Source organism: Babylonia areolata, chromosome 6 (genome assembly GCF_041734735.1).
Source record: "Babylonia areolata isolate BAREFJ2019XMU chromosome 6, ASM4173473v1, whole genome shotgun sequence".
In the NCBI taxonomy this organism is placed as follows: Eukaryota; Metazoa; Mollusca; class Gastropoda; order Neogastropoda; family Buccinidae; genus Babylonia; species Babylonia areolata.
In genome coordinates this window covers 258,864-280,471 of record NC_134881.1, presented here as the reverse complement: position 1 = coordinate 280,471, position 21,608 = coordinate 258,864, and the positions used below count along the sequence as shown (strand labels likewise).

The window sequence follows — 21,608 nt, the reverse complement described above, 5'->3', positions numbered from 1 at the left end:
TCAGACCTGTACGGATTCCTGTCCAGGAATGGACGAGGTCCATTATAAACTCTTAAAGCATCTTCCCCAAACCTGTCTGGACACCCTGCTTAAAGTTTATAACCACATCTGGATCACAGGCTTTTTTCCACCCTCCTGGCGGAAAGCCCTCATAATCCCGCTGCCGAAACCGGGCAAAAGACCCCTCAAACCCCTCCAACTACCACCCAATAGCACTGACCAGCTGCATCTGCAAACTGATGGAGAAGATGGTCAACGGTAGACTGATGTGGAAACTAGAGACCGACGGCCTTCTGGCGAAAGAACAGTGCGGTTTCCGCAAGCATCGCTCTACCATTGACCATCTGGTTCGTCTGGAAACCACTGTAAGAAATGCCTTTGTAAACAAACAGCATGTGGTGGCCATATTTTTTTACTTGGAGAAAGCTTACGATACCACGTGGAAATTTGGAATCCTCTCGGACCTGCACAAACTCGGCTTCCGAGGACACCTGCCCCAGTTCATCCACAATTTTTTGCTCCCACAAGGGAGCATCCTGTTGCCGGCTCTTTTCAACATCAAAATTAATGACATCGTTCAATCCGTTCAGAAGGGATCGGACAGCTCGCTGTTCGTGGACGATTTTGCCTTATATGCAACTGGCAGCACGTATGCCAGCGTCCAGCGACGGCTTCAGCTCTGCGTCAACAAAATCCAGTGTTGGGCAGAGGAGAATGGCTTCACATTTTCGTCCTCCAAAACTGAATGCATCCATTTTCATAATTTTCGCCAGTTCTATCCGGACCCTGAAATCCGTCTGGGAAAATCCACCATCCCGGCGGTCAAGGAAGCCAAATTTTTAGGGGTCGTCTTTGATCAGAAGCTGAACTTCCTCAGCCATATTAAACAGCTGAAAATATCTTGCCAAAAAGCCCTGAACATCATTCGAGTTGTGGCACACATGGACTGGGGTGCTGATAAGAGAACTCTCTTGCACCTCTACAGAGCCCTGGTCCGGTCCAAACTAGATTACGGAAGTGTAGTATACGGCTCGGCCAGACCGTCTTACCTGAAAATGTTGGACCCTGTACACCACCAAGGGCTCCGTCTCAGCTTAGGTGCTCTCCGTACCACCCCTGTGCACAGCCTGTACGCAGAGGTGGGGGAACCGCCTCTCTCCAACCGCAGACTGAAGCTGACCCTAAACTATTATTTGAAATTGTTTTGTGAACCTACAAACCCTGCTTACGACGCTGTATTCAACAACCCTTTCAGTAAGAAATTTAAAGACAACCCAAACTGCATACCTCCTCTCGGACTCCGCATTCAGCCGCACTTAGAAAATGCCGATCTGGATGTCGGTGGCATCTCAGATTTCTCTAAGTTCCCTGACAGCCCTCCGTGGACCTTTACAACACCTGAGGTCCGATTCGATCTGGCCTCATACCGTAAAGACTCCACCAGTTCTCTGGTCTACAGAACTCTGCCACAAATTCCCCACTTTTCAAAGTATCTTCACTGACGGTTCCAAGTCTGAGGACGGAGTCGCTGCATCTGCGTTCTGTCCCACCTTTCCTGACCGGCCCTCAACGGAACACATCCTGTTTGACAGCTCGGTGTGCACTGCGGAACTGGCCGCACTGGTTCTGGCGGTAAAAATGGTTCTCTCTTCGAAACAAAAGAGATTCATGATCTTTTCCGACTCCTTGTCAGCCCTGGAGGTGATTGCCTGCAGGAATATCACTCATCCCAAACTGCTGGAATTTTATGAAGCTTTTACTCTCGCAACGAAGAAAGGATACGAGGTTGTGTTGGCCTGGGTTCCCGGACATGTTAGCATTCGTGGTAACGAAAGGGCGGACCTGCTGGCCAGGAACGCTGTAAAGAAAGAATTATCCAGATCCTTTGTACCATACACAGACATGAAGCGGAAGGTGAACACTTACGTTAAGGATCTTTGGCAAAAGGAGTGTAACACCCAGACGGACAACAAGCTCTTCCAGATCCGTCCAGACCTAAAAGAGACCCTCCCTTCGGGGGTGAAGAACAGAAAGGAGGAGTCTGTGCTGTGCAGACTGCGTACGGGGCACACTTTTTTTTACTCATTCTTACTTGTTGAAGGGGGAAGAGGCCCCTCGATGCATTCCCTGTGACGAGCCTCTCACCGTGAAACACGTGCTCTTTGACTGTTGGGATCTGCATGACGTTAGACGCAGACATTACACGGCGGTTTCTTTGAAGACTTTGTTTCGTGATGTCCCTCGTGGGCGCTGATGGACTTCTTAAAAGAAGTGAACATTTTTAACCAGATTTGAAGGTTTTAAACTATGGAAGTTTTTTTTTTAACTTTGGAGTGGAAAGTTTGAAGTGGTGACTCGTTTTAATTGGTTGGTGTTTTTTTTTAATCCTTGTAGTAGTTATTGACGCGGCGATAGCCTTGAAATGACCTTAGTGGTCGGCGAGGCTCTAAGCACCATAATTTCATTTCATGGACGATGTGTTAGGTGCTTGAGTGCTCCGTGCGTGTCTTGAATACAAAGATAACTTTAGATTCAAGGTAAATTGTACCCGCGGGTCCCTACCATGTCAAAGACAACTTACCTTAAGGCAAAATGAATTTTGTCTTGAATACGGCCCCTGGCTGTCTGACTGTCTCTCTCTATCAGACTAACGTTTACGTTAAAAAAAATGTTGTTTTATGTAATCCATTTTATAACCAGCCTGGTTAAAAAAGGTAAAAGCCATAACTCTTTCCGGTCTTTGGGGCAGTTAATTCAATTTACTGTGTCATGGCAAAGCATAGGAAGACAAGGCCTAATCCTTTCCTTCTACACATTAATCTTCCTTAGCCGAAGTCAGGTATCCATTCACACAAGGGCGTATGTGGAAAACTAGAGTAAAGTGCCTTTCCCAAGGACACAACACCATGTCAAAACGGGGCCTTGAACTTTGATCACGGACGACCTCTGGGTCTGAAATGTAACGCCTAAACGACTAGGCCACGGCACCTCGCGAGCAGATCAAACCAAGAAAACAAATCTTTTTGGTAGTCCATCGTGTCCAACGTTGACGTCTATGTGACTCTCAGTCTTGTTTTTCGTGTTGACTCCAAAATGGCTATGGGGTTCAGCTTAGGTTCTGCAGGGGTGTCCACACTAATGGCATAGCAAGGAAACTGTCGGGGCTCTTTGGGCATTGCTACTGCGAGCAGCCCTCCTCTTTTCGCGGGTGATGCTACTAAGGCAGCTCTTCTCGAAGCTGTCAGGTGCTTGCTTTGTCAGTCCCCGCCAGCTGGTCCGATCCTGTGTATACTCTCTGCTTGCTTTGCCGAGGTACCAGCATGTGCAGTGTTGGCGTTTACACAGTCTTTGAAGCGTTGTAGGGGCCTTCCTCCATTTCTTCTGCAGAGGTTCGTAGTTGAGAAGGTGCATGGCGATTCTGGAATGTCCATTTGAATGACATGCCCTATCCAATGAATCTGGGCTTTTAGAACGATGGCTCCGATGCACGTGGCCTCTGCTCTGTCCAAGATAACTAAGGTTTTGTCCTGCCACTGTATGCTAAGGAATGCAGACTGGTTGCGCATGTGGAAACAGATTAAACCAAGTACGCAACGCAAATAGGTAAACACATAATATTAATGAATAGATAAATAAATAAGCTACACAGAAAGCACGTAATTTGAACAAACTAATGGACCATCCAGAACACAACGTAGGCACACCAGCAGCACTCACCATCCAGTACAGGCGGACGAGGTACTTCCCGTGAGGGTTGTACAATGGGATGTGGTCTTTTACCACCTTGCACAAGGAGAAGATGTGTTCCCAGGGGTTCCAGTGGTGCTGGGGCTGCTCCGGTTCTTCGGGGATGGCATCGGGAGCACTGCAGGATTTGGAAGGAGGGGGGGATTCTTTACACACCTCCCTCAGCATCGTCACGAGGCTGATGTAGTGGCGAATGAGCTGCACACACACACACACACACACACACACACACACACACACAACGTACCAACACACGGGTATTCACGCTGCTGTTATGTACAGGTATTACACGTGCGTATCCTGAAGTCAATCCTTGCACGCACGCGCAACCACACGCACGCATACCCCCCCCCCCACACACACACACACACACGCTACACACATACATGCATGTAAACACGCAGATTCATGTGTGTGCAAGTACACCCACTAATCGCCAGCTCACATTAACAAACACACAGAAAAAACAACACAGACACAGACACAGACACACACAAAGTGTAAAGGAGGTATACTTCACTGCCATCCAGGTGCTTGTTGTTGGTGAGGAGGTCAAAGTATTCCGTCATGTGGTCCACATCCACCACCACTGGGCTCTGCCACCAATCATAGTAAATGACAGTGAGTGAAGGCAGAGTGAAAGAGAGAGAGACAAGACACGACAAATTCTTTATTATCGAGGATAATAGATAAGCACTGGCGCGCTTTTTATCATCCAGTCCCCGCCCTGAAACAATGTCTATACTACACAATACTACATTATGTATGTCATTGCACAATGCTACTTAAAGTCATAGCATGCGAACACAATACTGCATAAAGGCATAAGCATGATAATGATCACACACACACACACACACAGGCACAAACATGGTATTAATAAACGGCATAGGAAAAAAACCCATAGAGAACACACACATAAACTCTCTCTCTCTCTCTCTCTCTCTCTCTCTCTCTCTCTCTCTCTCTCACGCACACGCACACACACATAAGCATACATGTGTATGTTAACAAATCACTATACTAATGTGAATATGAAACAGTAAGTCTAATAAAAATACACGAAGCAATAACAGGGGATGGGGATGCTCATTGCCAAAGGACGCATAATTCAACATATAAAATAGTATGAAAGTAAAAATGTCACAGGTGAACGAGAGAGAGTGAGACAGACAGACAAACAGAGGGAGAGGGAGACTCACACACACACACACACACACACACACACACAGAGAGAGAGAGAGAGAGGGGGGGGGGGGGAAATAAAACAATATCAGCTAATGAACAGATAACCTCATATTACATGGAACATGTGATAGAGAACAGCAGGTCAATAAGGAAAACAAAACAAAGTAACATTCATTGTAATCATCAACACACACACACACACACACACACACACACACACACACACACACACACACACACATATATATATATATATATATATATATATATATATATATACATACATATAGGCACCATGCGCATATCGGTACACACACATCAATGCATTGAATTGACAATGGAGCAACTGGCAACTACTGCATGAATATAACTACATTTAATAGAAAGAAATGAAAGAACCGAAGAAGCAAACAGAAGTAACATGCATCACAAACTAATGAAATATTATAAAATAATACTTCAATTCACACACACACACAAAACAGGGGTGCAATACAATATGATGAGGTGGGGAAGTCGGGGGGGGGGGGGGGGGGGTCCTGGGCAACTGTACACACTAAGAGTCAATCAGCATCAACAAAGTGGACAATACATTACACTGTCGTAAGGTGGGAAAGGTAATGTTTTTTGAACGTAGTAGGGCAGTGGTGTTGTTTAATTGTTTTGGGGAGTGAGTTCCACAGAGTGGCGCCTGAGTAAATCAAACTGGATTTAAACAAATCAGTTCTTGGGATTGGGATATGGACTTTTGGAGGATTCCTTGATGAATTTACAAAGAATAATGTGTTTATCAGTGTTGGTGGTGCATTTCCTGTCACAATCTTGTGCATTTTTATTCCTTTGTTGTATTATAATCTACGCATTAGAAGGAGAATATTCGCTTGTTTATAGTCTGAGTCCAATAGGGAAGTCTTTTTTAGGAGTACCACCTTGAGCCCCCGTTTATGAAGATTTAGTAATGGCTTTAGGATGTTCGCACTGGCGGAGTCCCATAGTGTTGATGCGCAATGTATTGTAGATTGGATATGTGCTTTAAAAAAAAACAGTTTCCTTGAGTGGAGGTCAAGGAAGTGCTTTATTCTGGACAGTTGATGGTTCTTTTGGGCTGTCCTTTTGCAAAGGGAAGTTATGCGAGGAATCCAAGTGAGATTGTTGTCTGATATGACTCCCAGAACATGATGATCACTAACCTGTTCAACAGGTTCATTTTTAAGTTGGATGGAAGGAAATTTATTGATAGTGTTTTGCCTCTTTTGTCTGGTGGTGATCAACACGCATTTTGTTTTTAGCGGATGAAGAGACATGTGGTTAAGTTCAGTCCATTGGACGAGTTCATTAGTACTTTTTTGTAAGTCTTTAGCAAGAGCGTTGATATCAGTATGGGATGTGTGGATTGTTGTATCACCCGCAAGGAGTTCGCACGCGGATTTTATATAGAGGCAGATCATTTATGTATACTGAGAATAGTAAGGGGCCTAAAATAGATCCTTGAGGAACGCCATGGTCAAGTGCTGTTAGCGCGGACACTGATGAACCCATTTTCACGCATTGTTGTCTGTTTGAGATATGACTGGAGTAAACTAAGACTACTGGTTGCCAGTCCATATAGTTCAAGTTTTCTAAGTAAGAGGTTATGGTCTATCACGTCAAGTGCTTTTCTGAAATCAACAAATAGAACACCGCAATATCTGTTGTCATTGATATTGGCAAGCCAGCCATCTATAAGATTGACTAATACTGTGTGGCATGACTGTTTTTCTCTGAAACAAGACTGAGCTGGACGTAAAAGCTCACTGACATGAATGTGATGAGAAATATGTTGGTTTATGTGCTTTTCGAGTGGTTTCGAAAGAACAGAAATAATGGAAATTGGCTGAGAGTTTGAAGGATCGGAGGCGTCCCCTGATTTGTATATAGGAATAACTTTTGCTTTCTTAAATGATTTCGGAAAGTAGTTTTTGTCGATGCACAGATTATAAATGAACGTTAATGTATCCGTGATAACTGGAGCGGCTAGTTTGAGAATTCTGCTGTCGATGCCATCCAGTCCACGGGCTCCTGTCAGTTTTAGGTGGATAAGGTAGTTATAAACTTCAAATACTGTTATGGGTGGAATATTTAACTTGACTGAGATGTTCTTTTCACGACAATATAATTTTAACTTTTCATGTTGATTCAATTTTGTGTAATCTGTGGTAATAACTTTATTGGCTATTGTGGAAAACGGTGTATTTAGTTGATTCACCGAAATGCCTTTGATCACAGCTGACTTTGGCGAAGATTGTTCGTTAGTTGATTTATGGCTTGCCACACTGATCTGGAGTTCTCTTTTGAGGATAAAAAGTCTTGGTGATATTTCTTCTTTTCTTTGCGCTTATGTGAGTTTATTGCATTTTTCAATTGTTTTGATTCTTCATGGTAGCCATGTTCTTTCAGGTCTCTTATGCATCCTGCCTCTTCCAACCCTTTGGAACTCCAAGCTGGTTTTGGATTGTGTTTCACTCATATAGTTTTCAGCGGAACGTGTTTATTATAATTTTATATTCCTGTAAATATTTCAGTCCAATGTTCAATCCCTGAATCGGGGTGTGTGATATCGTATACAAAAGAAAGCCTGGATTTTTACGCATCACCTATGAATAGTTGTTCACTGAATTTTGAGAAGCATCGATACGTTATTGTTTTGTGGTCTGGTTTAGGAATTTTTATCCCCCCCCACCCCCCTGTGTAACACAAACTGGATAGTAATCACTAGAGTTAAAGACAGGGACACAAGTCTCTAATATGTTGATTTTATTGGAAGTGTATATGTGATCTATGAGCGTCTGTGAATTGGGCGTGACTCTGGTGGGTGTATTGATTAACTGATGCAGATCTAAGAAGCTCATTGTTTGATTCCACTGCCAATTTACTTTGATAAGGTCAGTGTTGAAGTCACCAAGTAAACTTACTTTGACTCTAAAGTGACAGCGTCTATCACTGCAGTGAATCTGTCTAACCAGTTTACCCGCTCTACTGGATTCCTATAACAGAAACCAATTAAAACTGAAGGGGTGTTCTTCAGCTTGACTTCTATCTACAGTGATTCTATATCGTGTTGCTCTACATTTGGTAGATGTTTGAAGGTGAGGGATTCGCTGACATAGACAAGGAGACCAGTCTCTCTGCCTTTGGTGGGGTCATTTCGGATTATATCATATCCTGGGATGTACATGTCAGCATCACTGGTATGTTCGGAAAGTCTCGATTCTCAAAGTCCAAGTACATGAAACGGCTTCCCATGGTTAGTTAACAAGCAGGATATTTCAGCAGTTTTGTTACTGCATGGTTGATATTCAAATGGGCAATCCGTAGACCTTCTTTTAATGGCCATACTTTTTGGTTTGTGGTCATTTTTACGTTCAATGGAAGGGTGAAAACTGAAATAAGAAAATATAGAATAAAATAAAATAAATTTTAAAAAAAGCAAGCGGAAACGCAGTCAATGTTATAACAAATGAAATTGTTCAATCCAACGAGAGAGAGAGACAGACAGACAGACAGACAGACCGACAGAGGCAGACAAAAGGTAGGTCCAGCCCCTATATGCGGGTAGCAGACATCGGCTGACGTGACCGAATTTCAGTAGTATTTGTGATCATGTTACACAGCATGTGATGCATATTTCTCAATATAATCTGATTCAATGAATAAACCAAACTTTAATCTGCATGTGTTGTATTTCTTTTGGTGTGAATGTTGACTGCAATGAACCTCAAATATGAAGAAAAGAGCAAAGGGTATACAGAGGAGAACAACCCGTGGCGCCATTTTTTGCGCAGCGACTGACATCAGCCTCAGTCAGTATGTGTATCAGTAGCTCAAGGAGGCGTCACTGCGCAAGGAGGCGTCACTGCGTTCGGACAAATCTATGTACGCTACACCACATCTACCAAGCAGATGCCTGACCAGTAGCGTAACCCGACGCGCTTAGTCAGGCCTTGAGAAAAAAAGAAAGAGAAAAGTTCATAATAATAATTATAAGAAGAAGAAGAAGAACAACAACAACAACGATAATAATAAATAAAAATAAAATAGAAAGACAATAATGACAGTCAACAGACAAATAAGCAAATAGATGTAAAACATACAGCCTACACACACACACACACACACACACACACACACACACACACGTGCACAGAATTCTCCTGACACATGTGTACACTAACACACTCGCGCACGCATACACGCACACAAACACACAGACACGCGCACGCGCGCGCGTACTCACGCACACACACACACACACACACACACAGGCTGCCACTGATGGCCGCAAGAGGGGTGGGAAAATATCTCTGATGCCAGGAACGTGGCGTCTAGGTGTTGCTCAGTCTATTGTATTTGGAAAAGCCCACAGACACTCTGTTCCGTTTTGAAGAAATTTGCGCAATGCTGGTTTGGAAATGATGCCGATATTCGTTTGATTTGCAAAGCATCGTGCTCTACCTTTCATGTTAGACTTACGGCCGCTCCCTCTCTCTACCTTTATTTCTTCGGGGCGATCGATGGTGTGATGGCCTTGTACCTGTTCTTTTTGGTATTTGACTTTTCTGAGTATTTCCGATTTTCCTAGATGTAGGCAGCTCGTTGTTGTTGTGTTACCAGGAAGTCTGTCAGCTCGCTCATTTCCCTTAACACCTGCATGTCCCTGACAGTATGACCATGTAAGATTCTGAATCTGAAAGTTGCGCATTGCCTCATGCCACTCTGGGCTTCCCTTTCCACTTTCAGTTTTCTGTATGATGTTCATTGAGTCCGTTAGAATCGTGGCATGGTGGTTTGCAGACATATGGATAGATGATAGCCACTGGAAAGCATGTGTCACAGCTTCAACTTCCATTGTTAGGCTGGAGGTTGTGACTTTGTAAGCAGCATTCCCTTCCTTAATTGTTTTTTCCATTTTGTTTCGCAGTGAATCCCCAACCAGATTGGTGTTTGGTGACTGAGCCATCTGTGTATATGATGATGTCCTCTTCGTTACTGTTTTCTTCTATTAGTAGTTTCACTTCTGTATCAGTTTTGCCCTCTGGCAATTCCCAACAATGTCTTCCTAGAGTGGGTGAAATGGCTGTGTTGAATAGATGATTGAGGTTTTCGGGGTTTTCCTCTCATTCTTTTGCTTCTTTCAGGTCTTGTAGTCAGCATACTAGCTGGATTGTGTCTTCTGCTTGCCCCATCCATGATCTTCCTCGTCCTAGACGGGTGCCCTTTAGTTCCTTGACTGCATCATGCAGTGGGTTTTGAGGTTTTTCTAATGCTCTGAAATAGGTCTTAACCGTTCTAACTTGTTTCTGGCCTGCACTGAAAGAAGGTCAAGCAGGTATCGAATAGCTGCCGTAGGCGTGACTTTTGTTGTTCCAATGATCAGCATCATCACTTCATTTTGAACTCTTTCTGATTTTAGGAGGCTGCTTTGAGACGGTGTTGTTAGCCCAAGTCCATAGTCGATCACAATGAGTATGAGTGATTGATACAGCAGGAAGAGGTGGCATTGTCCAATACCTTTGGTTGCCATTGCTTTTAAGACTGAAAGACCCTTTTTGCATTGAGAACAGTATTTTCGTATGTTTTTTGAAGGTCAGCATCCTGTCGAACGTAGCGTAGGCATTCGGTTTTTTTCGATCTGAATTCTGTCGAATGACACAGGTGGTGGTGATTTGCGGTTTTGTTGTTGTGGATGCATAGCAACGTTTGGACTTTCACTGGACTGATGGCAGATCCTGTGTCCTTGCACCACTGAGCGATATTGTTCAGTTGTTTCTGGGCGGCTGTAGTTCTTTCTTGAGCATCTTTCGAAATTTTGAAGACCAGGCCAACATCCGCCGTCCCCTAACCCATGACATCCAATCTCTGAGGCGTAGGACGACGGTTCTTTCCTGAAGCGGTGCTGCTACCCATCTTGTCAATGTCAAACTTACTCCATACCTCAGTAGCAGCTCCATGATGTGCACAAACTGGACTTCATTGTAAGCATCTTCAAGTTCGATTGCTACTGCTAGTGTTTCTTCTTTTATTTTAAATCCTTCATATACCTCATATGCGACAGCAGCCACATTTTCCCATATAGACGTACCTGCTCTGTAACCACCTTGATTTGAAGGGAGAATGTGCCTCTGTTCAAGATCCCTTGCAAGTTTCCTGGCTATCATGCGCTCCATGAGCTTTCCAGCAATGTTTTGCATGGTCAGGATTCGGTAGCCGCTTACCTGACGATGGTCCTTTCCTGGTTTTGGTATGGGCTTTAAGAAGCTGTGTGTCCAGTCCCCCGGCACATGTCCATTGTGGAAGCTATTTTAATACAGATTGAAAAGTTTGCTTTTGTCTTCTTCCAGTAGCTCCTTGATGTCCGAGTAGCGAACTTTGTCTGGGCGAGGAGCTGATTCTTTCTTGCGTTCAGCTATTGCTTCGTTTAGATCATCTATTGTCAAGTCATCATCAGGTCCAGTCTGCATAAGCTTTTGGTTTTACTCCTCAACATATTTCTTTTTTTCTTTTCTTTTTTTTTTCATCCAAGTTTCTTTGATCACTCTGTTGTATGAACCCTTTGAGCAGGGCGGATCCTTTTTCTTCATTTGTCTTAAGTTTGGTTCCATCAGTATCTAACATCTCTGGGGTTGCTGTTGTGCACGTTTTCCCTTCCATCCTACGATGAAATTGCCAGAACTCTGTCAAAAACCGTCGGAAAACTCTTTGTGACCATGGCAAGCGCAACGTACATGGCTGAATGACCACTCTGTCTAAATCTAAGACTCTGAACTATGATGTCAGAGTAGTCACGAATCCGGTTATTACCGTTTAAAAAAAAATGTCCTCAACTGAAAATTCACTTAGTTTTCGAACTTATACAAATTTCACGCAGTTGAATAAACCGCAAAGTGACATGTATGACAAGAAATCTTAATTTTTGCTCTTTAAAATGATGTAAGTTTTGAACTAGAACGTATTTCTTGTTATAGTCTGTAACGCGCGGGAAGAACAAACCGCTTATTTCGAGGCAATTCAAAATGGCGACCACCATGACTGGATTTCTGCCGAACGCCGCCGTTGAAGTTTCAAACTCGTTTGGAGAATCACGATGTCTGTTTTACTATCAAACCACGCGAATCAAGTAAATAAATTATATCTAATCGGTCTATAATTTCAAATTATTGTTAATATTATATCCCAGGCTACGAAAGTTTCGAAATCACCACCGTATTAATTTTGTGACACGCTAACTTGAATCCAACAGCCGATGATCGCTGTCACATTTTCAGTTCTCGCTTCAATCAGATATGTAATAACTGAAACGAAACACGTTCTATATTTGGGAAATACATTCCTTGAAATGATGCAATTTTCTTTTTGTGTTTTATTAAGGTATTGTCCGTAAAATGTCTACTTTCCTTACCTTGTGCCCGAGTAACGAACGATAACTCTGTCAACTGTAAAGCGTATGGTTCATGTTTCTCATTTGAACTATCATCATAATTGATATTCTATTATTATTAGATACTTATTATCATACTACTATTACCATTATTACAATTAAGTATTGCTATGATTGTTATTTGCATGTTTTATGTGATTTTTTTGTCAGTGATTCAATTTTTTGTTAAGTGTTGACAGTGTTACTGTTGGAATCATGTACCTCTCAGGTGTAGGCTTCCACCAAAACAAAACAAAAAGGAAAAAAAAATAATGTTAACAAAATTTGAACATTTTCATAACCTTTTTCATGTGAATAAATCTTTTAGGAAATTGAACTCATTTGTTCAGTTTCATTTTCTTTGCTATTACCAGTCTTAATGTGGTGTGTGTGTGTGTGTGTGTGTGTGTGTTATACATTTTTAAAAGGTGAAAATGTCACAGATGAAGATGTTAGAAGAAAATAAAGCTTTATCAAATTAATGAATAATAATTCATAATATTAATCTATTAAAGTTTCTCATCCGCTGATAATACTCATACCTGGTGATAAAATAAATTAAAACATTAAATCTGCAACACTAAAACTAACTCTATAGAGGTATATTATTTTTTACTTCAGGAGGTAATTGTAAACTAAGTACTCTGATAGTGTATCTGATTTTTTTAAATAAAAAAAATAATAATAAAGATAATAAAATTCATCAGGTGACTGCCCTTGAGTTCTCAGAACTGATGCTGAGACTGTGAGAGTTATGGGCAGATAGCCAGTTTTGTACAGTAGTCTATCTACAATGGGCAGATAGCCAGTTTTGTACAGTAGTCTATCTACAATGGGCAGATAGCCAGTTTTGTACAGTAGTCTATCTACAATGGGCAGATAGCCAGTTTTGTACAGTAGTCTATCTACAATGGGCAGATAGCCAGTTTTGTACAGTTGTCTATCTACAATGGGCAGATAGCCAGTTTTGTACAGTAGTCTATCTACAATGGGCAGATAGTCAGTTTTGTACAGTAGTCTATCTACAATGGGCAGATAGTCAGTTTTGTACAGTAGTCTATCTACAATGGGCAGATAGTCAGTTTTGTACAGTAGTCTATCTACAATGGGCAGATAGTCAGTTTTGTACAGTAGTCTATCTACAATGGGCAGATAGTCAATTTTGTACAGTAGTCTATCTACAATGGGCAGATAGTCAATTTTGTACAGTAGTCTATCTACAATGGGCAGATAGTCAGTTTTGTACAGTAGTCTATCTACAATGGGCAGATAGCCAGTTTTGTACAGTAGTCTATCTACAATGGGCAGATAGCCAGTTTTGTACAGTAGTCTATCTACAATGGGCAGATAGTCAGTTTTGTACAGTAGTCTATCTACAATGGGCAGATAGTCAATTTTGTACAGTAGTCTATCTACAATGGGCAGATAGTCAATTTTGTACAGTAGTCTATCTACAATGGGCAGATAGTCAATTTTGTACAGTAGTCTATCTACAATGGGCAGATAGCCAGTTTTGTACAGTAGTCTATCTACAATTGAGTCTTTTTCAAAGTGACACAGGGAAGACTGAATGGTATCCAGATGAAATGAATTTTCAACTGAATATTTTACCGTCAAAATCTAAATTAGACCAGTTTAACAGTATTGTTCAGTCTTAGCAGCTCTGAAAAAATTACGCCAAAGGTTTTTCTCCACCGTATTCTCTTTGCTCTTTTTGTTTGTGGTGCATCGCAAGCAACATTCACACAAAAAACAGAACAAAGTTTTGTTTATCCACTGAAAGTGATTTATTGAGAAAAAGTGTATGACAGGTTGTACAGCATGATGGCAAACACTGATTAAATTAGGTCACCTCATCTGTTGGCTACATCTTCAATATTTGCTGCTCCCATTGCTGATTTTTGTTCTTGTTGCTTTTTCTTCTTCTTCTTTTTATTTTTATTGTTTGTTGTAAACTAAGCCATTGATGGATTTTATAAGGTCCCTGACTTGGACAATAGACCTCGTTCAATTCAACTTCAGTCATGAAATATTTTGTGTCCAGGAATACAGTGTATTGCGCAGTAAAGACATATGACACACATGCAACACAACGCAGCACACGAACTCTTTTTTTTTTAATGAGACAAATGCAACTTCCCATGCAACATAAATGACTGCAAAAGTTTTGTCCATCATATGAAAACAAAAAGAGATTTATGTATGAAGGGTATATATATATGTAATGTCGCAGTAGTTTGCATTATTCGATTGTTGATCTGTGTTCGTGTGTGTATTGTGCCTGTATGTGCGTGTATGTGTGTGTGTCACTGAGTGAGTGCGTGAGTAATGTGTTTGGGTATGCGGCTTGTGTTCGTTGGTGCATGTGTGCGTGCGTGTATGTGTGTGTGTGTGCGCACGCTGTGTGTTTTGTGTGTTTGTATGTAGGTATGTATGTATGTATGTATGTGCCTACGTATATATGCATGCGTATACGTGCTTGTGTTCTTTCAATTTCATTTGTTTGTTTTTGTTTTTTTAATTTTAAATACCTGTTGGATTTCTTGATTTAATCAACTGACTTGACCTATTTTAATTTTTCTCTCTCGCCTATATTTCAAATTATATGCATATGTTTGTGTGGGGATGTTTGAGTGAATGTTTTTAGTGCTATTGTAAAGCGCATAGAGCTTCAAGAATATGCGCTATAGCAAGAAGTCTTAATAAATAAATAAAAATAAATAAAGGGCTTTGTCACAGTGTGTATGTGTGTTTAACTCCAATGAAGGGCTTTGTCACAGTGTGCGTGTGGGTGTGTGTTTAACTCCAATGAAGGGCTTTGTCACAGTGTGCGTGTGGGTGTGTTTAACTCCAATGAAGGGCTTTGTCACAGTGTGTGTGTGTGTGTGTGTGTAACTCCAATGAAGGGCTTTGTCACAGTGTGTGTGTGTGTGTTTAACTCCAATGAAGGGCTTTGTCACAGTGTGTATGTGTGTTTAACTCCTACTACTACTACTGCGTTCACTCGTATGCACACGAGTGGGCTTTTACGTGTATGACCGTTTTTACCCCGCCATGTAGGCAGCCATACTCCGTTTTCGGGGGTGTGCATGCTGGGTATGTTCTTGTTTCCATAACCCAACGAACGCTGACATGGATTACAGGACCTTTAACGTGCGTATTTGATCTTCTGCTTGCATATACACACGAAGGGGGTTCAGGCACTAGCAGGTCTGCACATATGTTGACCTGGGAGATCGTAAAAATCTCCACCCTTTACCCACCAGGCGCCGTCACCGTGATTCGAACCCGGGACCATCAGATTGACAGTCCAACGCTTTAACCACTCGGCTATTGCGCCCGTCTGTCTTTAACTCCAATGAAGGGCTTTGTCACAGTGTGTATGTGTGTTTAACTCCAATGAAGAGCTTTGTCACAGTGTGTGTGTGTGTGTGTGTGTGTGTGTGTGTGTGTGTGTGTGTGTGTGTGTGTTTAACTCCAATGAAGGGCTTTGTCACAGTGTGTGTGTGTGTGTGTGTGTGTGTGTGTGTGTGTGTGTGTGTTTAACTCCAATGAAGGGCTTTGTCACAGTGTGTATGTGTGTTTAACTCCAATGAAGGGCTTTGTCACAGTGTGTGTGTGTGTGTGTGTGTGTGTGTGTGTGTGTGTGTGTTTAACTCCAATGAAGGGCTTTGTCACAGTGTGTGTGTGTGTGTGTGTGTGTGTGTGTGTGTGTGTGTTTAACTCCAATGAAGGGCTTTGTCACAGTGTGTGTGTGTGTGTGTGTGTGTGTGTGTGTGTGTGTGTGTGTGTGTTTAACTCCAATGAAGGGCTTTGTCACAGTGTGTGTGTGTGTGTGTGGTTAACTCCAATGAAGGGCTTTGTCACAGTGTGTGTGTGTGTATAACTCCAATGAAGGGCTTTGTCACAGTGTATGTGTGTTTAACTCCAATGAAGGGCTTTGTCACAGTGTGTGTGTGTGTGTGTGTGTGTGTGTGTTTAACTCCAATGAAGGGCTTTGTCACAGTGTGTGTGTGTGTGTGTGTTTAACTCCAATGAAGGGCTTTGTCACAGTGTGTGTGTGTGTGTGTGTGTGTGTGTGTGTGTGTTTAACTCCAATGAAGGGCTTTGTCACAGTGTGTGTGTGTGTGTGTTTAACTCCAATGAAGGGCTTTGTCACAGTGTATGTGTGTTTAACTCCAATGAAGGGCTTTGTCACAGTGTATGTGTGTTTAACTCCAATGAAGGGCTTTGTCACAGTGTGTGTGTGTTTAACTCCAATGAAGGGCTTTGTCACAGTGTGTGTGTGTGTGTGTGTGTGTGTGTGTGTGTGTGTGTGTGTGTGTGTGTGTGTTTAACTCCAATGAAGGGCTTTGTCACAGTGTGTGTGTGTGTGTGTGTGTGTTTAACTCCAATGAAGGGCTTTGTCACAGTGTGTGTGTGTGTGTGTGTGTGTGTGTGTGTGTGTGTGTGTGTGTGTGTGTGTGTGTGTGTTTAACTCCAATGAAGGGCTTTGTCACAGTGTGTGTGTGTGTGTGTGTGTGTGTGTGTGTGTGTGTGTGTGTGTGTGTGTGTGTGTGTGTGTGTGTTTAACTCCAATGAAGGGTTTTGTCACAGTGCGTATGTGTGTTTAACTCCAATGAAGGGCTTTGTCACAGTGTGTGTGTGTGTGTGTGTGTGTGTGTGTGTGTGTGTGTGTGTGTGTGTGTGTGTGTGTGTGTGTGTTTAACTCCAATGAAGGGCTTTGTCACAGTGTGTGTGTGTGTGTGTGTGTGTGTGTGTGTGTTTAACTCCAATGAAGGGCTTTGTCACAGTGTGTGTGTTTAACTCCAATGAAGGGCTTTGTCACAGTGTGTGTGTGTGTGTGTGTGTGTGTGTCAAGTCAAGTCAAAATGATCTTTATTGAGGGTAAAAGAATAAGCTTATACAGCTTTTTTACATCCTGCCCTCTTAAAAATAGAGAAGAATTTTTTTTTTTTTAATTTAAAAGGGAAGAAATGGGGGAAGTGGGGTCTGGAAAAGATATATGGAAATAAACAATTACAAGAAATACACAAAAATTCTACCGAGAACAACAACAACAACAACAGAAATAATACAAGCGTAAAAAGCAATAAATTTACATATGATACTGACACGATTACAACATGCAATGCGACACTCTTACATCATTAACTTAATTCAGGAAGAAAAGAGAGAGAGGAAAAACGAGAGAGAAAGCTACATATATATATACATGCACACACACACACACACACACACACACACACACATATATATATATATATATATAGAGAGAGAGAGAGAGAGAGAGAGAGAGAGAGAAACAGACAGATGGGTAAAGGTAACAGTCGAGAGATGGAAAGGAGACAGAAAGTCAGAAGGACAGAGAAGGTTTAAAGTTAGAAAAATAGACAGACAAGTATATAGACAGCAGATACAATGATAGTCAAATCGAAGGATCAAGGGATCATATTTTTTCCATCAAATATTTCTTAAGTGCTTTTTTGAATGGTTGCTTTAGACGACATGACTTTAAAGAAGGAGGTAAACCATTCCATATCGTTCCCCCAGAATATGTTAAACTAGATTTATATAAATTGTTTCGGGGTCGTGGAAAAGATAGTTTGTGAGTGTGTCTATTTTCATTAGTGATAAAATTCTGGGTTATTTTCTTTGGTGCCGTTCCATTCGCTATACTGTGCATACACATACATTTGTTAAGTAACAGTCGACTTTTGAGCGGAAGAATGTCTAAATTTTTATAGTCATTATCTGTCAAAGTATTAGATTTTAGTTTAATCAGTTTTAGAGCTCTTTTGTGCAAGCGACTGATGTGTTTGAGGTTAGTTTCGCTGGCATTATCCCACAACGTGGATGCATAGTTTATGAGAGATAGAATGTGTGCGTGAAAAAATAGCTTCCTAGAATGAAGACTGAGAAATGTTTAACCTTGCTAAGCTGGTATATTCTTTTGGAAATTCTTTTTCCTAGATCAGCAATATGATCAGTCCATGACAGGTCATTGTCTATTATGACCCCCAATACTTTGTGTGTTGTAACTTCTTCAATTGTTTTCCCGTGGATGTATAAAGGTGTAAAGGAGGTATGCATTTTTTGTCGCTTCTGTCGTGTCGTCACATACATACATTTAGTTTTGCCTGTATTTAGAGACATGTGGTTCAGCTCAGTCCATTTGACCAAACTATCTATATTGTTCTGAAGCTCATTTACAAGTTCAGTTGGATTATCACTATTTGACTGAAGTGAGGTGTCGTCCGCGAACATTTCGCATGTGCATTGTATATGTAATGGCAAGTCATTTATATATATGGAAAATAAAAGTGGTCCAAGCACTGATCCTTGTGGTACACCAAATTTTACAGGCAGTAAATCAGACCTGCTAGAACTGATTTCAACCAACTGATGACGGTCACTGAGAAAGGAGATAAAAAAATCTAAAGCATCATTTGACAAATTGTAATGTGAGAGTTTTCTAACAAGAAGAGAGTGGTTAATTATGTCAAAAGCCTTGGCGAAGTCAACAAAGAGAATACCTGTGAACACATTATTGTTTATGTTTGAAAGGCATCTTTCAATAATTTGTATAAGAGCTGTGTGACAGGAGTGATTTTCCCGAAAACCTGATTGGTTTTCGTGTATCAAATCATATTTCTTAAGATAGGAATTAAGGTGAGATTGCACATGTCTTTCAAGTGGTTTGGACAAAACAGACAGTATAGAAATAGGTCTATAGTTAGAGGGATTATCTCGGTCTCCTGCTTTGTACAGTGGTATAACCTTAGCTTGCTTAAATTTTAATGGGAAAACCTGTTTATCAATACATAAATTATATACATAGGTGAGAGTGTCTGATATATATGCTGCACTGGCCTTTAGTATTTTACCATCGATTCCATCTAAGTCTCTTGTTCCAGATTGTTTCAGGCGTATTAAGCTATGAAATACTTCGTTTATTGTCACAGGTGGTATATTAAAGTTAGCTGAGATGTTTTTCGAGTCACAGTATTGTTTCAGTAGTTTTAGTTCGTTTTCATTTGTTTTATCATTTACAATTATATTGTTGGCAATGTTAGCAAAATGATAGTTTAACTTTTCTGGTGATATCTCTTTTATTGGTTTATGGAAATTAGACATTGAGTTCTTGTTTGTCAAGATATTAATGGCTTTCCAAACTGCTTTCGAATTCTGAGAAGAAGACACTAGATTTTGAAAATATTTAATCCTACTTTTTCGCTTCATAGAATTCACTTTATTTCTTTGTTTTCTATATAATTCTACTTTCTTTGATCTGTGGTAGTAATCTCTTAATTCAATTTCATTATCTATTTCCTTTGTCAACCACGGAGGTTTAATTTTATGCTTCACCCTTTTTCTTATAAATGGAGCATGTCGATCATACACTAAATTAAATGTGTTTACCCAGTAGTCAATGGCACCGTCGGGATTTCTTATTTGATAAACATATTCTAAACCAGAATGAAGCAAATCATTGATGAATGTATTCTTATCGAAATGGGTGAAACTTCTGTAAAAAATTTCTTTATGACCCGATTTAGGAATTTTGACACCTTTCTTTTTCCAAGTTAGACAAACAGACGAATGGTCACTACAGCCAGTTTGAACAGAACATGTTTCCACTATATTAGATTTTGTGTTGACGTAAATGTGGTCAATGAGAGTTTCAGTGTGTTCAGTGAGACGTGTAGGGCGATCGATTATTTGTTCTAGTCCGTACAGAGCGTAACTGATGTTCCATTTTGTTCCAGGTACTGTCAAATCAATGTTAAAGTCCCCAAGGAGAATAATTTCTTTAGACTCAAGTATAGCTGCATCCATCATCGAATTAAATTTGTCGTACCAGTCAACGGTTTCGGCTGGGTTTCTATAAAGGAATCCTATCATAATAGGTTTACAACGTTTAAGATTAATTTCTATCCAAATAGATTCCGTGCCATGATTTTCAAGGTGTGTTAGTCTCTTGAACATTACTGAGTTATTACAATATAAAAGAAGTCCAGTAGATCTTTGACCAGCAGGGTCAAGTCGGATGATATCATAGTTAGGCATGCATATATGAGAATCGGGAATACGATCAGTTAATCTAGACTCTGCAACACAGTAAACATGAAAATTAACCCCATTGTTATGCAATATGGTTGCGATATCATCAGTCTTGTTTCTGACACTGTTGATATTTAGATATCCTATGCGAAGCCCCTCTTGTGAGGGCCATGTATCTTGAGTGAGAGGCATTGTATGGCAGTTGGAAATAATAACATATACAAAATGTAGGTGCTTTACACACAAGAATTACTTTCAGTATAGCAGTAAATGCCCAAATACAATGCAAGAAAAAAATCGGTTCAATTAAAGACTAAAGCACAAATACAATGGTATCCACTGAAACTACTGCACAAGTAGACGTGAGCGAATGCCTACAATCAATTAGCAAACACTCAACAAAGCATGTAATATCTTTAAAAAATAAATAAATAAATAAAATAAAATAAAATAAAATAAACAACAACAACAAAAAACAACGTACGATTATGGATTATCAAAACGTGGAGTAAAGGAAGGCGAAAAAGCATATATTAGAGAACAACCACCACCCGTGACACACTTAGCAGCGTGTCTATCACTGACCAAGATAGTCAAGTATTTGATACGGCAATCCAAACGTAATTGGTCCAGGGAATACAAAAATTCAGCGACATCTATCCAAGTCCAGCAAGCTGCAACACACTCCCCCCATCCCCCATCGCTTCATCTTCGTCAACTCCCATCATCCCCCACCCACTCACCCCTTTGCAACATTATGCACATATGCAGTCATACACTCCATTCATACTTGCACTCGCACACATGCATCCCTATCATGGAAATGGACGCTGAAATGATTGGTGAGCACCCATGTAAGTAGTAATCATGCTACGCAAGAACTGTTCAAAAGGGTTAGTAGCAGGCATGTGTAAAAAATTTGCAGGAATGTCAGGTTTAAACATGGGGTCTTGGCGCATTCTTGTTTGAAAAGGGGGGACAAAGCTCATTCCATGATATGGTACGTGTGGTGGTGGTGGATTTGACTGAGCTGTCTGAATGTTGTCACCATACATAGGGGGTGGGGGAGGGGCTTGGGGGTTGGGCAGGTGAGAAGGTGGGGGTGGTTGAGAGGGTGGGGGAGGGTGACCACTGAAGGTGCGATCAGAGGAGTTTG

At 41.1% G+C, this 21,608-nt stretch overlaps 1 protein-coding gene across 1 annotated transcript in view; it reads right to left on the bottom strand.

Moving 5' to 3' along the window:
• LOC143283195 (androglobin-like) overlaps positions 1–3,915 on the bottom strand; it is a 200,635-nt gene extending 196,720 nt beyond the window's left edge. The window contains exon 1 of the mRNA XM_076589370.1: positions 3,718–3,915. Within this exon, the coding sequence (XP_076445485.1) occupies positions 3,718–3,915 (198 nt within the window). The remainder of the gene's footprint in view (positions 1–3,717) is intronic.
• Between the last annotated feature and the right edge of the window lie 17,693 nt (positions 3,916–21,608).